This window comes from Somniosus microcephalus, chromosome 4, assembly GCF_052327205.1.
Source record: "Somniosus microcephalus isolate GS21.2 chromosome 4, FLI_Smic_1.0, whole genome shotgun sequence".
Lineage (NCBI taxonomy): Eukaryota > Metazoa > Chordata > Chondrichthyes > Squaliformes > Somniosidae > Somniosus > Somniosus microcephalus.
In genome coordinates, this window is record NC_140990.1 from 77,410,824 (window position 1) to 77,427,113 (window position 16,290).

Consider the following 16,290-nt stretch of genomic DNA (forward strand, 5'->3'; position numbering starts at 1 on the left):
ATATAGAGGTGCAGGAGGTGAGTTGTGAGTGTAATTGGGAAGTTTCATCAATGAATGGAGATGGGAATGGGTCAGACTGTTTCCAATTCACCAATTGAACACTTTGCTCTCACCAACATGCGCGGTCCCTTTAAATGTGCTGCGCGGTTTCTCTCCCAGCGGCAGGAGCTGGTGAGCGGCCGGCGCGGGGCCTCGCCATTGCTGCACCACCGTGCAACCGTGCACCTTAGGGGCAACATTGGTGTGCGGCCCTCAACAGCTCACCACAACTTGTTAAGTGGCCCTCCAGCCCACGTCAGGGAGTCAGGCATCATTCACCCCTAGACCTACACTGGCCGGTGAATCCCCAGTCATTTCCTCTGGTTCCTCGCCATATATTTGTCAGGATACCAAAGCCCTGCTTTCTTACCGTCCACTCCTGGAGGCCCCACTCCCCAAGCGTATAAACTTAAGCAGGATCGGTGGTGTTCAACAGCAGAAGTGAACCCAACTGTTAGAGTGAACATGGTTCACTCCTGGATGTGATTAACAGCAGCAATAACAGCAGAATCCAACCCCTGCAGTCACTTGTGAACTCGCTGGTGTGTCAGCAGGTTGTATGACCGAGTGAATCCCTTCCCACATACTGAGCAGGTGAACGGCCTCTCCCTAGAGTGAACTCGCAGGTGTGCCAGCAGGCTGCAGTTCTGAGTGAATCCCTTACCACACACTGAGCAGGTGAACAGCCTCTCCCCGGTGTGAACTCGCTGGTGTTTCAGCAGGCTGGAGTTTTGAGTGAATCCCTTCCCACACACAGCAGGTGAATGGCCTCTCCCCAGTGTGAACTCGCTGGTGTGGCAGAAGGGTGGTTGAATTCATGAATCCTTTTCCACACTCAGAGCAGGTGAACGGCCTCTCCCCAGAATGAATTCGCTGGTGTGTCAGCAGATCCCTTTTGCTTTTAAACCTCTTCTCAGTCAGAACATTTAAAAGGTCTCATGCTTGTGTGAACAAGTTGGTGTCTCAGTAGCTGGGATGACTGAGTGAATTCCTTCCCACACACAGAGCAGGTGAATGGCCTCTCCCCAGTGTGAACTCGCTGGTGTGTCAGCAGGTCACTTGACTGAGTGAATCCATTCCCACACACACAGCAGGTGAACGGTCTCTCCCCAGTGTGAACTCGCTGGTGTGTCAGCAGGTCACTTGACTGAGTGAATCCATTCTCACACACAGAGCAGGTGAACGGTCTCTCCCCGGTGCGAATGTGCCGATGAATTTCCAGCTCAGATGGGTAATCAAATCCTTTCCCACAGTCCCCACATTTCCAGGGTTGCTCCCCGGTGTGACTGCGCTTGTGTTTCGCCAGGCCAGAGGATCGACTGAATCCTCGTCCACACACAGAACACGTGTACGGTTTCTCCCCGCTGTGAATGGTGCTTTTTGCTTCCATGTTATGTTTAATGATATTCAGGTCCCGATGAATTGAGTGACTCTGTCAGATCTTGATGTGATGTTTGAGTTAAATTTCCTGTCTACAAATCCTCCCCTTCTTATACCCTGTAAAATGAATATAAAACAAGAAAAAGGGAGCGTCAGAGAGAACCCACAAAAACAGAAAGACAGGTTGTGAAACTGAGCTCAATGAATCTGGGAATTTGTGGGGCCGGTACGAGAAAAAAAGTGACGATGAAAGCTGCCGGATTGTCGTAAAATCCCAACTGGTTCACTAATGTCCCTCAGGGATATGGGGGTCGGGCGGGAAAGTCAAGTTGAGGTTGAATATCAGCCATGACCTTATCGACTGGCAGAGCAGGCTCGAGGGGCCGTATGGCCCACTCCTGCTCCTAATTCTTGTGTTCTTATGGAAGGGAACCTGCCACCCTACCTGTCCCACAACTTCTACCGCCTAGAAGGAAAAGAGCAGCAGGTGCATGGGAACACCATCATCTGCAAGTCACACACCATCCTGACTTGGACATAGATCGCTGTTCCTTTATTGTTGCTGGGTCAAAATCCTGGAACTCCCTCCCTAACAGCACTGTGGGAGCACCTTCACCACACGGACTGCAGCGGTTCAAGAAGGCGGCTCACCACCACCTTCTCAAGGGCAACTAGGGATGGGTAATAAATGCTGGCCTTACCAGCGACGCCCACATCCCATGAATAAAAAAATCTGCATATGTAAAATAGATTAAAAGCTTTTACAGAAATACTTGTTCCTGAAACAATATTCTCCAGGGCAGGTGTCGGGCGGCAACACTTTTTTTTGGCCGACTGCCAGCACCCGCCCCCTTCCCCTTTCTTCTTCGGGGTGTCAGCTGCGATTGCTCAGCCCGGTGCTCCTCTTCATCCGACACCCCGCTCCCCAATGGTCCAGCAGGGCCCCGGTGTGCGCAGTGCTAGGCCCCTCCCCTTTAATCAGGGAGGTAGGTCTGCTATGACGTGGTGCTATGTGCCGACAGGCATGGTGCTGTTGCACGAAGTGCCGTGAAATTCACTGGTAGCGCCCCAAGAGGGAGGGGAGCGCTTCCAGTAGCACCCCGCCTCCTGCCTGGGGCGCTACCACTGAATTTAATGCACGGGGCGCTAACTTTTTCGGGGTGCTAAAATTAGCCCCGGCGACGTTAGTGACCCAAAGGGGGCGCCACTGAATTTTTCCTCCTAAGAGTCTAAATGGGCTGGAGGAGCAGAGGGATCCAGGGATACAGATACACAAATCACTAAAAGTAGCGACACAGGTTAATAAGGCCATTAAAAAAAAAGCACTGGGTACATTCCTAAAGGAGCCTTCTGTTCCGTGCCTAGGAGCTCTGAACCATGGCAGAGAGTGGCTGTGACACGTTTCTCACACGCCTCAAGATTAACCCACACGGTGACTTTGTTGTCAGTGAAGAGAGACGAGAAGACCAAAGTGCCGTTTGCCCCTCAGTGTGGCCCTGAAGGACTGTGTCCAGGCTGAAGTTCTGTTCCCGCCGTACGATCCTCCCCCAGATTGTCCTTTCTGAGCTCCAGCCAGGTGATGCTGAATACTCAGGTGGGAAAGACAATAATCTACAACAATGTGTTTAAAACAAAGCTGGCTTATTTGACATCCAGAATATTAATAACCCTATAACTTGGCTGGAGTTTATCAGCAGAAACAAACCCCAACTGTCAGAATGAACATGGTTCAGTCCTGGATATGATTAACAGCAGCAATAACAGCAGAATCCAACCCCTGCAGTCACTTGTGAACTCGCTGGTGTGTCAGCAGGTTGGATGAACGAGTGAATCCCCTCCCACACACGGAGCAGGTGAACGGTCTCTCTCCAGTGTGAGTACGTTGGTGTACAGTGAGTTCAAATAACCGCCTGAACCCAGTCCCGCAGTGAGAGCATCTGAACGGTCTCTCGTCAGTGTGAACACGTTGATGGCATATCAGTTCCCCGGAACTTTTATAGCACTTCCCACAGTCTGAGCATTTAAAAGGTCTCCCATCCGTGTGAACTCGCTGGTGTTTCAGCAGGTGAGATGACTGAGTGAATCCCTTCCCACACACGGAGCAGGTGAACGGTCTCTCCCCAGTGTGAACTCGCTGGTGTACAGTGAGTTCAGATGATCGCCTGAACCCAGTCCCGCAGTGAGAGCATCTGAACGGTCTCTCGTCAGTGTGAACACGTTGATGGCATGTCAGTTCCCCGGAACTTTTATAGCACTTCCCACAGTCCGAGCATTTAAAAGGTCTCTCATCCGTGTGAACTCGCTGGTGATTCAGCAGGTGAGATGACTGAGTGAATCCCTTCCCACACACGGAGCAGGTGAACGGCCTCTCCCCAGTGTGAACTCGCTGGTGACTCAGCAGATGCGTTTTGCTTTTAAATGTCTTCTCACAGTCAGAACATTTAAAAGGTCTCTTATCAGTGTGAACAAGTTGGTGTGCAAGCAGGTGGGATGAACGAGTGAAACACGTCCCACACTCAGAGCAGGTGAACGGCCTCTCCCCAGTGTGCACTCGCTGGTGTGTCTGAAGGTCGGATGACTGAATGAATCCCGTCCCACACTCGAAGCAGGTGAATGGCCTCTCCACAGTGTGAACTCGCTGGTGTTTCAGCAGGGTGGATGACTGAGTGAATCTCTTCCCACACACAGAGCAGGTGAATGGCCTCTCTCCAGTGTGAACTCGCTGGTGTACAGTGAGTTCAGATGACCGCCTGAACCCAGTCCCACAGTGAGAGCAGCTGAACGGTCTCTCCCCAGTGTGAACACGTTGATGGCATATCAGTTCCCCAGAACTTTTATAGCACTTCCCGCAGTCCGGGCATTTGAAAGGTCGCTCATCAGTGTGAACTCGCTGGTGTCTCAGTAGGTGAGATGAATTAGTGAAACCTTTCCCACATTCAGAGCAGGTGAACGGCCTCTCCCCGGTGTGACAGCGCTTGTGTGTTGATAGGCCAGAGGATCGGCTGATACCTCGTCCACACACAGAACACGTGTACGGTTTCTCCCCACTGTGAATGGTGCTTTTTGCTTCCATATTCAAAGGCTGATGATATTCAGGTCCTGATGAATCAAGTAACTCTGTCAGATCTTGATTTGGTGTTTGGTTTGAGTTTCCCGTCTGCAAATCCTCCCTTTCTAATACCCTGTAAAATGAATTTAAAACAGGAAAAAGGAAGTGAGAGAGAACCCACAAAAAGAGGCAGGTTGTGAAATTGAGCTCAATGAATCTGGTAATTTGTGGGGATGGCACTAGAAAAAAGTGACCATGAAAGCTGCCAGATTGTCATAAAATTCCACTGGTTCACGAGTACCTGCCACCCGGTCTGGGCCTACACAAGACTCTGGCCTCTATGTGAGGAGCGTCAGGGGGAGGGGGCGAAGGAGGGACATTATACATCTGCAACTCCACTCGCACTTTGACAGAACCTCCCAAACCCCAGATCTCCACCACCTAGAAGGGCAAAGGCAGAAGGTGCATGGGAACACCATCACCTCCAAGTTCCCCAAGTCACAAACTATCCTGCCTTGGAAATGATTGCCTTGCTAGTGGCACCCACCCCCCAAGAATTAATTAAAAATCTGCATATGTAAAATAGATTAAAAGCCTCTCCAGAAATACGTTCCTAAAACAAGTCTTTTACATTGTAGGGACAATGTCTGTTTAACAACCTAATCTCCCCCAGAAGCCACCTCCCTTGACAGTCCCACATTGGAAATTGTTGGGTCCTCCTGGGCTCAGAGTACTGGGGGTTAAACCCAGCAGCTTCTCCTCCTGGTTCCTGGCCAAGGGGGCCGCGCATGCGCCCTGCTGCCCCCTGAGCCACTCAAGATGGCGGCCGTTACCCCGGGCCTGTCACCGGGAGAAAGCCCCGCAGCTGCCACTCCGCTCGGGGCAAACGCCCGGCCCGGAAGCTCTTGTTCGGGGCCTGAGGCCCACCCCGGCTGTTTGTGAAGCGGATAATGTTGAGTGTTTTAATAATGGGGCCTGGGGCCGCACTCGGGGTGTGTGCAGCCCGTGTCCCCCCGGGGTTCATGAACCCGCTCCCTGAGCTCGGGGTGTGAGGGGCCCGCGTCCCCCCGGGGTTCATGAACCCGCTCCCTGAGCTCGGGGTGTGAGCGGCCCGCGTCCCCCCGGGGTTCATGAACCCGCTCCCTGAGCTCGGGGTGTGAGCGGCCCGCGTCCCCCCGGGGTTCATGAACCCGCTCCCTGAGCTCGGGGTGTGAGCGGCCCGCGTCCCCCCGGGGTTCATGAACCCGCTCCCTGAGCTCGGGGTGTGAGCGGCCCGCGTCCCCCCGGGGTTCATGAACCCGCTCCCTGAGCTCTTTCACCTGATGTCAAGGTCCGAGCATGCTCAGCTCACACTGCCCGGGTGATTGACGGGAGCTCCGGACCAATAGGAAGAACGGGCTGCGGGTCCTCCAACCAATCGGAGTGCGTGAGGGGCGGGGCTTGATCTTTAAACCTGAACAACAGAAGGTGAGCTGAGCATGCGCGGACCTTGGCAGTAGCCGCTGACACATCAGGTGAGAGAGCTCAGGGAGCGGGTTCATGAACCCCGGGGGGACGCTGGCTGCTCACACCCCGAGCTCAGGGAGCAGGTTCATGAACCCCGGGGGGACGCGGGCCGCTCACACCCAGAGTGCGGCCCCAGGCCCCATTATTAAAACACTCAACATTATCCGCTCGCCGCTTCCCGGTTTCTCCCGATTCGCTCAGCAAAGGGGCCCCACGCCAAATTCCGGGACAGACAGGAAGTCGGGGAGCGTCTGTAAATGGAGGAGAAATGGGGACTGGTCAGGGAGCGTCTGTAATTGGAGGAGAAATGGGGACTGGTCAGGGAGCGTCTGTAAATGAAGAAGAAATGGTGACTGGTCAGGGAGCATCTGTAAATGAAGGCGAAATGATTCAGCATTTTTTGGGGGTTGGTTTGTGTGAACAAATATATCAGTGATTTTAATGAGACACTTTTTGTGTCCCAGCTCCTGTAAGTACTGGCTGGAAAGGGGCCAGACGCTTGGGAGGCTCCACACCGCTGCCTGCTCGTGTGTCAGTGATCTCCCATCAGATTAATGTGCTTCTGCTGTGGGTGTGTTTAATAAAGTGCCCGAAGCTCTCACTGTAACACTCTCACATATCCCACCTGCAGTGTAATGTCCGTGCTGTGTGCTTCCTGTCCAATATCCCCCTGATCCCTGGTTCTCCTGTTGCACCAACTCGGTATAATGGGACAAGAAGTGCCAGCTCAAGAGATTCCCAAATCGGGGACGGAATGAAAGGTTCAGACATGTTGAATGTTAATCTTACACAATGTGTGAGATGCTGAGCACCCGCCCAACATTTCACCACCACACCTTTTAAATAGTTTTATCAATCTCTCCTCCTCTGAAACTTTTGATTCGGGCCGGGGGTCCGGTCCCGAGAGGGACTGCGAATTCGGTCTAATTCCCAGAGAGTTCATACGTAGATGGGGCACACAGGTCACACATTGGACAGCAACTGATGAGTGCAGAATTGAACCCAGCCAGAGTCAGCACCTTCAGGAGAGGAGAGGGGAACCAGGGTGTGCAGACCTGAACCCAGCCAGAGTCAGCACCTTCAGCAGAGGAGAGAGAGGGGAAGCAGTGAGTGTAGACCTAAACCCAGCCAGAGTCAGTACCTTCAGGGGAGGAGAGGGAGGGGAACCAGTGAGTGTAGAACTGAACCCAGCCAGAGTCAGCACCTTCAGGAGAGGAGAGGGAGTGGAACCAGTGAATGTAGAACTGAACCCAGCCAGAGTCAGCACCTTCAGGGGAGGAGAGGGAGGGGAACCAGTGAGTGTAGAACTGAACCCAGTCAGAGTCAGCACCTTCAGGGGAGGAGAGGAAGGGAAACCAGTGAGTGTAGAACTGAACCCAGCCAGAGTCAGCAGCTTCAGGGGAGGAGAGGGAGGGGAACCCGTGAGTGGAGGAGAGGGAGGGGAACCCGTGAGTGTAGAACTGAACCCAGCCAGAGTCAGCACCTTCAGGGCAGGGAGAAAATTCGACATTAATGATTTGGATGTGAATGTAAAAGGTATGATCAGTAAGTTCGCAGATGACACGAAAATTGGTGGGGTGGTAAATAGCGAGGAGGGTAGCCTCAGTCTGCAGGACGATATAGATGGGTTGGTCAGATGGGCGGAACAGTGGCAAATGGAATTTAACCCTGAAAAGTGTGAGGTGATGCATTTTGGACGGACTAACAAGGCAAGGGAATACACAATGAATGGTAAGATCCTAGGAAAGACAGAGGATCAGAGGGACCTTGGTGTGCATGTACATAGATCCCTGAAGGCAGCAGAACAGGTGGATAAGGTGGTTAAAAAGGCACATGGGATACTTGCCTTCATTAGCTGAGGCATAGAATATAAGAGCAGGGAGGTTATGATGGAGCTGTACAAAACGCTGGTAAGGCCACAGCTGGAGTACTGTGTGCAGTTCTGGTCGCCACACTATAGGAAGGATGTGATTGCTTTGGAGAGGGTGCAGAGGAGATTTACTAGGATGTTACCTGGGCTGGAGTGCTTCAGCTATGAAGAGAGACTGGACAGGCTGGGGTTGTTTTCCTTGGAGCAGAGAAGGCTGAGGGGGGACCTGATTGAGGTGTACAAAATTATGAGGGGCATAGATAGGGTAGATAGAAAGGAACTTTTCCCCTTAGTAGAGGGGTCAATAACCAGGGGGCATAGATTCAAGGTAAGGGGCAGGAGGTTTAGAGGGGATTTGAGGAAGAATTTTTTCACCCAGAGGGTGATTGGAATCTGGAACTCACTGCCTGAAAGGGTGGTAGAGGCAGGAACCCTCACAACATTCAAGAAGCATTTGGATGAGCACTTGAAATGCCATAGCATACAAGGCTACGGACCAAATGCTGGAAAATGGGATTAGATTAGACAGGGCTTGATGGCCGGCGCGGTGAATCTTCTCTGCACCCTCTCCAATGCAATCACATCCTTCCTATAGCGTGGCTACCAGAACTGCACACAGTTTTCCAGCTGTGACCTAACTAGCGTTTAGTACAGCTCCATCATAACCTTCTTGCTCTTATATTCTATGCCTCAGCTAATGAAGGCAAGTATCGCATATGCCTTTTTAACCACCTTATCCACCTGTTCTGCTGCCTTCAGGGATCTATGTACATGCACACCAAGGTCCCTCTGATCCTCTGTCTTACCTAGGGTCCTACCATTCATTGTGTATTACCTTGCCTTGTTAGTCCTCCCAAAATGCATCACCTCACACTTTTCAGGGTTAAATTCCATTTGCCACTGTTCTGCCCATCTAATCATCCCGTCTATATCGTCCTGTAGCCTGAGGCTTCCCTCCTCGCTATTTACCACTCCACCAATTTCCGTGTCATCTGCGATCATACCTCCTACATTCATATCTAAATCATTAATGTACACTACAAACAGCAAAGGTCCCAGCACTGATTCCTGCAGTACACCACTGGACACAGGCTTCCAGTCACAAAAGCAACCTTCGACCATCACCCTCTGCCTCCTGCCACGAAGCCAATTTTGGATCCAATGTGCCAAATTGCCCTGGATCCCATGGGCTCTTACCTTCTTGACCAGTCTCCCGTGTGGGATTTTGTTAAAAGCCTTACTGAAGTCCATGTAGACTACATCAACTGCGCTACCCTCATCCACACACCTAGTCACCCCCTCGAAAAATTCAATCAAATTGGTTAGACATGATCTCCCCCTGACAAAGCCATGCTGACTATTCTTGATTAATCCTTGCCTCTCCAAGTGGAGACTAATTCTGTCCCTCAGAATTGTTTCCAATAATTTCCCTACCACAGATGTTAGGCTCACTGGCCTGTAATTCCCTGGTTTATCCCTACTACCCTTCTTGAACAATGGTACTACGTTAGCTGTTCTCCAGTCCTCTGGCACCTCCCCTGTGGCCAGAGAGGTTCTGAAAATTTCTGTCAGAGCCCCCTGCAATCTCCTCCCTTGCCTCACACAGCAGCCTGGGATACATCCCGTCAGGGCCTGGGGATTTATCTACTTTTATGCCCACTAAAACCGCTAGTGCCTCCTCCCTCTCAATGCTAATTTGTTCAAGTAAATCACAATCCCCTGCCTAATTTCTGTGCCTACATCGTCCTTCTCCATAGTGAACACAGATGCAAAATATTCATTTAAAACCTCACGCACATCTTCCAGCTCTACACACAGATTGCTACTTTGGGCCCTAATGGGCCCTACTCTTTCCCTGGTTATTCTCTTGCCCTTAATATACTTATAAATCACCTTGGGATTTTCCTTTATTTTGCCCGCCTGTGTGTTTTCATGCCCCCTCTTCGCTCTCCTAATTTCTTTTTTAAGTAGCCCCCTGCTCTTTCTATACTCCTGTAGGGCTTCCACTGGTTTTAGTCCATTGTATCTGCCAAAAGCCTCCCTTTTTTTCCTAATCCATTCTTGTATATCCCTTGACATCCAGGGTTCCCTGGGCTTGTTGGTCCCACCCTTGACCTTTACGGGAACATGTTGGCATTGTACTCTCTCTATTTCCTTTTTGAAAGACTCCCATTGCTCTGATGTGGATTTTCCTACAAATAGCTGATCCCAGTCCATTTTGGCCAGATCCTGCCTTATCATATTAAAATCGGCCTTCCCCCAATTTAGAACCTTTATTTCCGGTCCATTTTTGTCCTTTTCCATGACTACCTTAAATCTCATCGAATTATGGTCACTGTCACCAAAATGCTCTCTTACTGACACTTCTACCACTTGCCTGGCTACATTCCCTAGAATTAGGTCCCGTACCGCCCCCTCTCTTGTAGGACTTTCTACATGCTGGCTCAAAAAACTCTCCTGGATGCACTTAAAGAATTCCGCACCCTCTAAGCCTTTCACACTCTGACTATCCTAGTTAATATTAGGGAAGTTGAAATCCCCTACTATTATTACCCTATTATTTCTACACTGTTCTGAGATTTGCCTACATATCTGTTCCTCTATCTCCCCCTGACTGTTTGGGGGCCTATAGTACACTCCCAGCAAAGTACTTGCCCCCTTTTTGTTTGTAAGTTCTACCCATATGGCCTCATTAGAGGAACCTGCTAAGATATCATCCCTCATTACAGCAGTAATTGACTCCTTAATTCATATTGCGACACCCCCTCCTCTTTTACACCCCCTCTGTCTCGCCTGAAGATTCTATACCCCGGAATATTGAGCTGCCCCCCCCCCCCCCCACAACAGCACTAGCAAACCTCCCCGCAAGGATGTTCCGGTTCAGGTGCAATCTGTCCAACTTGTACAGGTCCCACCTTCCCCAGAAACAGACCCAGTGATCCAGGAAACTAAAGCCCTCCCTCCTGCACCAAATCTTTAGCCACACATTCATCCGCTCTATCCTCCTGTTCCTATACTCACTAGCACGTGGCACCGGGAGTAATCCAGAGATGACAACCTTTGAGGTCCTGCTTTTTAATCTGCTACCTAGCTCCCTAAAATCATGTTGCAGGACCAGAAAGGAATAGAAGGATCTGCTGATAGGTTTGGATGAAGAGGAGCAGGAGGAGGCTCGTGTGGAGCAGAAACACCGGCACGGACCAGTTGGGCCGAATGGCCTGTTTCTGTGCTGCAGACTCTCTGTAACTCTGTGAATTCCTCATCCCTGTGGGAGCCGATATTAGTCAAAAACTGCTTCTTGGGTATTTCTGATAGTCAATATTAGTCGAGACTGAACCAATCACACAGCTCGGTGACAGATTGAATGATTCCTCTCTCCAGCCTGTAACCAATGAAACTTGTAACATTGAGGCTGAAATTCCACTGCCGTGTGCCGGGGGTGCAGGCAGTGCTAGGCACAGAGGGAGCAGCAAACCGGGTTCAGAGAGGGCACGCTGGGTTTGCCCTTGACCTGGGCTTTCAGTTACATAAGAACATAAGAACATAAGAAATAGGAGCAGGAGTAGGCCAATCGGCCCCTCGAGCCTGCTCCGCCATTCAATAAGATCATGGCTGATCTGATCCTAACCGCCAATCCACTATCACAGAACCATCTCCTGAATCTAACGGAATTAGACACACGAAATAGGAGCAGGATCAGGCTACACGGCCCCTGGGCCCGCTCCGCTACCCACAGGGCCATGACCGATCCGAACCTAGACTCATGTCCAAATTCCTGCCCGCTCCCCGTAACCCTTAATTCCCTTTACTTCTAGGAAACTGCCTATTTCTGTTTTAAATTTATGTAATGATGTAGCTTCTACAGCTTTTTGGGGCAGCACATTCCATGGACCTACCACCCTCTGAGTGAAGTAGTTCCTCCTCATCTCAGTTTTGAAAGAGCAGCCCCTTATTCTAAGACTATGCTCCCTAGTTCTAGTTTCACCCATCATCGGGAACATCTTCCCAGCATCCACCCGATCCAACCCCTTCACAATCTTATATGTTTCAATAAGATCGCCTCTCATTCTTCTGAACTCCAATGAGTAGAGTCCCAATCTACTCAACCTCTCCTCATATGTCCATCCCCTCATCCCCGGGATTAACCGAGTGAACCTTCTTTGTACTGACTCGAGAGCAAGTATGTCCTTTCTTAAGTATGGACACCAAAACTGTACGCAGTACTCCAGGTGCGGTCTCACCAATACCTTGTACAACTGAAGCAATACCTCCCTATTTTTATATTCTATCCCCCGAGCAATGAAAGCCAACATTCCATTGGCCTTCTTAATCACTTGCTGCACCTGCATACTAACCTTTTGAGTTTCGTGCACCAGGACCCCCAGATCCCTTTGTACTTCAGTACTTTCCAGTTTCTTGCCATTAAGATAATAACTTGCTCTACGATTTTTCCTGCCAAAGTGCATAACCTCACACTTTCCAGTATTGTATTCCATCTGCCAAATCTCTGCCCACTTACTTAGCCTGTCGATGTCCCCTTGCAGGTTTTTTATGTCCTCCTCACTCACTACTTTCCCTCCCATCTTTGTATCATCTGCAAACTTTGATATGTTACACTCGGTCCCCTCCTCCAAATCGTTAATATAGATTGTAAAGAGTTGGGGACCCAGCACTGACCCCTGCGGAACACCACTAGTTACTGATTGCCAGTCTGAGAATGAACCATTTATCCCAACTCTGCTTTCTGTTAGATAGCCAATCCTCTATCCATGCCAGAATATTACCCCCAATCCCGTGATTTTTTATCTTAAGCAATAATCTTTTGTGTGGCACCTTGTCAAATGCCTTTTGGAAGTCTAAATACACTACGTCCACTGGTTCCCCTTTATCCACCCTATACGTTACTTCCTCAAAGAACTCCAGCAAATTTGTCAAACATGACTTCCCCTTCATAAAACATGCTGACTTTGTCATATTAATTTATGATTATCCAAATGTCCTGTTACTGTCTCCTTAATAATGGACTCCAAAATTTTACCTACCACAGATGTTAGGCTAACCGGTCTATAGTTTCCAGCTTTCTGTCTACTGCCCTTTTTAAATAAGGGTGTTACATTAGCAGTTTTCCAGTCTGCTGGGACCTTTGCCGAGTCCAGGGAGTTTTGGAAAATTATTACCAATGCATCCACAATCCCTACCGCCACTTCCCTCAAGACCCTAGGATGTAAGCCATCAGGTCCAGGTGATTTATCCGCCTTGAGTCCCCAGTTGAGCATGTGCTGGGGCCCAGTGGGATTTCACTGCACCAGGGCATTTCTGAGTCTGTCACAGGAACATTAGGAACAGGAGGAGGCCATTCAGCCCCTCGAGCCTGCTCCACCATTCAATTAGATCAGGGTTGATCTGTATCTTAACTCCATTTACCCGCCTTTATTCCACATCCCTTGGAACAATTACCTCACAAAAATCGATCATCTCAGTCTTGAAAGCTCCAATCGACCCCCAGCATCCACAGCCTTTTGGGGGAAAGAGTTCCACATTTCTACAACCCTGTGTGTGAAAAAGTGCTGCCTGATTTCACCCCTGAATGGCCGAGCTCTAATTTTAAGATTCTGGCCTCTTGTTCTTGATTCCAGCACCAGAGGAATCCTCCATGGCCTCCCCTCTCCTTATCTCTGTAAACTCCTCCAGCCCTACAACCTCTGAGATCTCTGCACTCCTCCAATTCTGGCCTCTTGCACATCCCCGATTTAATCACTCCACCATTGGTGGCCGTGCCTTCAGCTGTCGAGGCCCCAAGCTCTGGAATTCCCTCCCGAAACCTCTCCGCCTCTCCACCTCTCGTTCCTCCTTTAAGACATTCCTTAAAATCTACCTCTTTGAACAAGCTTTTGGTCATCGGCCCGAATATCTCCTCATGTGGCTCAGAGTCAAATTTAGTTTGATAACGTTACAGTGAAGCACCTTGGGATGTTTTAATAAGTTAAAGGCGCTATTGAAATGCAAGTTGTTGTTGTTACTCTCCAACCCCCCTCACCCCAACTCCTCTTTCACCCCTACTCTCCAACCCCCCTCACCCCAACTCCTCTTTCACCCCTACTCTCCAACCCCCTCACCCCAACTCCTCTTTCACCCCTACTCCCCAAACCCCCTCACCCCAACTCCTCTTTCACCCCTACTCTCCAAACCCTCACCCCAACTCCTCTTTCACCCCTACTCTCCAACCCCCCTCACCCCAACTCATCTTTCACCCCTACTCTCCAACCCCCCTCACCCCAACACCTCTTTCACCCCTACTCTCCAACCCCCCTCACCCCAACTCCTCTTTCACCCCTACTCTCCAACCCCCCCTCACCCCAAATCCTCTTTCACCCCTACTCTCCAACCCCCCTCACCCCAACTCCTCTTTCACCCCTACTCTCCAACCCCCCTCACCCCAACACCTCTTTCACCCCTACTCTCCAACCCCCCTCACCCCAACACCTCTTTCACCCCTACTCTCCAACCCCCCTCACCCCAACTCCTCTTTCAGCCCTACTCTCCAACCCCCCTCACCCCAACTCCTCTTTCACCCCTACTCTCCAACCCCCTCACCCCAACTCATCTTTCACCCCTACTCTCCAACCCCCCCTCACCCCAACTCCTCTTTCACCCCTACTCTCCAACCCCCCTCACCCCAACTCCTCTTTCACCCCTACTCCCCAACCCCCCTCACCCCAACTCCTCTTTCACCCCTACTCTCCAACCCCCCTCACCCCAACTCCTCTTTCACCCCTACTCCCCAACCCCCCTCACCCCAACTCCTCTTTCACCCCTACTCTCCAACCCCCCTCACCCCAACTCCTTTCACCGCTACTCTCCAGCCCCTCTCTCGTCTTCCATTGACTTCACTGGAACGTACACTGATATTTGATATCAGTCAGGATTTGAAAGGTATTTACAAATGCTTTTAGATGTTCTTTGAGTTGGGATCTTTCTTTATTCTGTCCACTCGAGGAGTGTGATAACAGACTTTTGCCTGTGAATATAGAGCTGGAGTATTGGGCCGTGATATGTTTACTTGTTCATCTTGTTGACTCTAAAATTTGAGTCTTGTGGTTTCAGACACCAGATAATCAAGTTCACAACAACAGATTGTCTTTTACTGACTTTATTAACAGCACTGCAAAAATACAGACAGAGTAAAGTTACCCCATCCGGAGAACAGGGATAATACAGTGGATTCAGAGCTCTCTTCTCCCCAGGTCTGTTCTAACAAGCTACGACTGCACTGGCGATATTTATATTTAACTTGTTTACTACATTATTGACCTGGCCCTGCCCAAACTATAACCACAAGGATATCTGTCATTGTTCTGACTGTGACCACAAGGCTGTGTCACTATGACACACACACACCATTTCCTTCTTTCACATCTCCATACACAGACCATCTCTTTACACATCCCCTTTCTACACAATTGCAGCCGACATGAGCAAGGACGTGAGGCTCATTAAAAGACACACTCAATTCCTGACAGCAAAGGTTACACTGGGACAAATCTTCAGTTATTTTCCATTACAGGCACAATGCAGAGCGGTCCTGCAGCACATGGCACCTTAACAGAGTCTCATCGGCCTACAATATAGAGCTGGAGGATGGGCCATGATCTGTTTACTTGTTCATCTCTTGTTCAATACATTTGCTGAGTGCACTTACATTTAAAACCAGGTTCTGAGGCGTGATGCTCTCTTCACACATCGAAGGTGAGAGAGATGCTGTGGGGCACACGCTAAGCCCAGTAGCTGAAAGTGATTAACAGACTGGGCTTTGTGTTTAAACATAGAAAAATAGAGGATAGGAGCAGGAGTAGGCCATTCGGCCCCTCAAGCCTGCTCCGCCATTGAATGAGATCATGGCTGATCGTCCAAATTCAGTACCCTGTCCCTTGCCTTCTCTCCATATCCCTTGATCCCTTTAGCCTTAAGAAATGTATCTAACTCCTTCTTGAATATATTTAATGAATTGGCCTCAACTGCCTTCTGTGGTAGAGAATTCCACAGGTTCACCACTCTCTGGGTGAAGAAATTCCTCCTCATTTCTGTCCTAAATGGCTTACCCCTTATCCTTAGACTGTGACCCCTGGTTCTGGACTTCCCGGCCATCGGGAACATCCTTCCAGCATCTAGTCTGTCTAGTCCTGTTAGAATTTTATAAGTTTCGATGAGATCCCCTCTCATTCTTCTAAACTTCAGCGAGTACAAGCCCAATCGACCCAATCTCTCCTCATACGTCATTCCTGCCATCCCAGGTATCAGCCTGGTGAATCTTCGCTGCACTCCCTCCATGGCAAGAACATCCTTCCTCACATAAGGCGACCAAAACTGCACACAATGCTCAAGATGTGGCCTCACCAAGGCCCTGTACAACTGCAGCAAGACATCCTTGTTCCTGTACTCAAACCCT

At 50.0% G+C, this 16,290-nt stretch overlaps 1 protein-coding gene across 2 annotated transcripts in view; it reads right to left on the minus strand.

Moving 5' to 3' along the window:
- Positions 1-545: 545 nt before the first annotated feature.
- The window catches only part of LOC147119288 (uncharacterized), an 88,209-nt gene continuing 72,464 nt past the window's right edge, over positions 546-16,290 (minus strand). Inside the window, exons 2-5 of one of the 2 annotated variants that reach the window (XM_085984944.1) lie at positions 3,396-3,801; positions 3,207-3,311; positions 1,011-1,403; positions 546-762 (exon numbers count right to left, since the gene is read on the minus strand). In XM_085984944.1, coding sequence (XP_085841070.1) covers positions 564-762; positions 1,011-1,403; positions 3,207-3,311; positions 3,396-3,801 — 1,103 coding nt within the window. In that variant the 3' untranslated portion in view covers positions 546-563. Of the gene's footprint in view, positions 763-808; positions 947-1,010; positions 1,404-3,206; positions 3,312-3,395; positions 3,831-4,166; positions 4,394-16,290 lie in introns of both variants that reach the window. The other variant, XM_085984945.1, reaches the window with a different exon arrangement.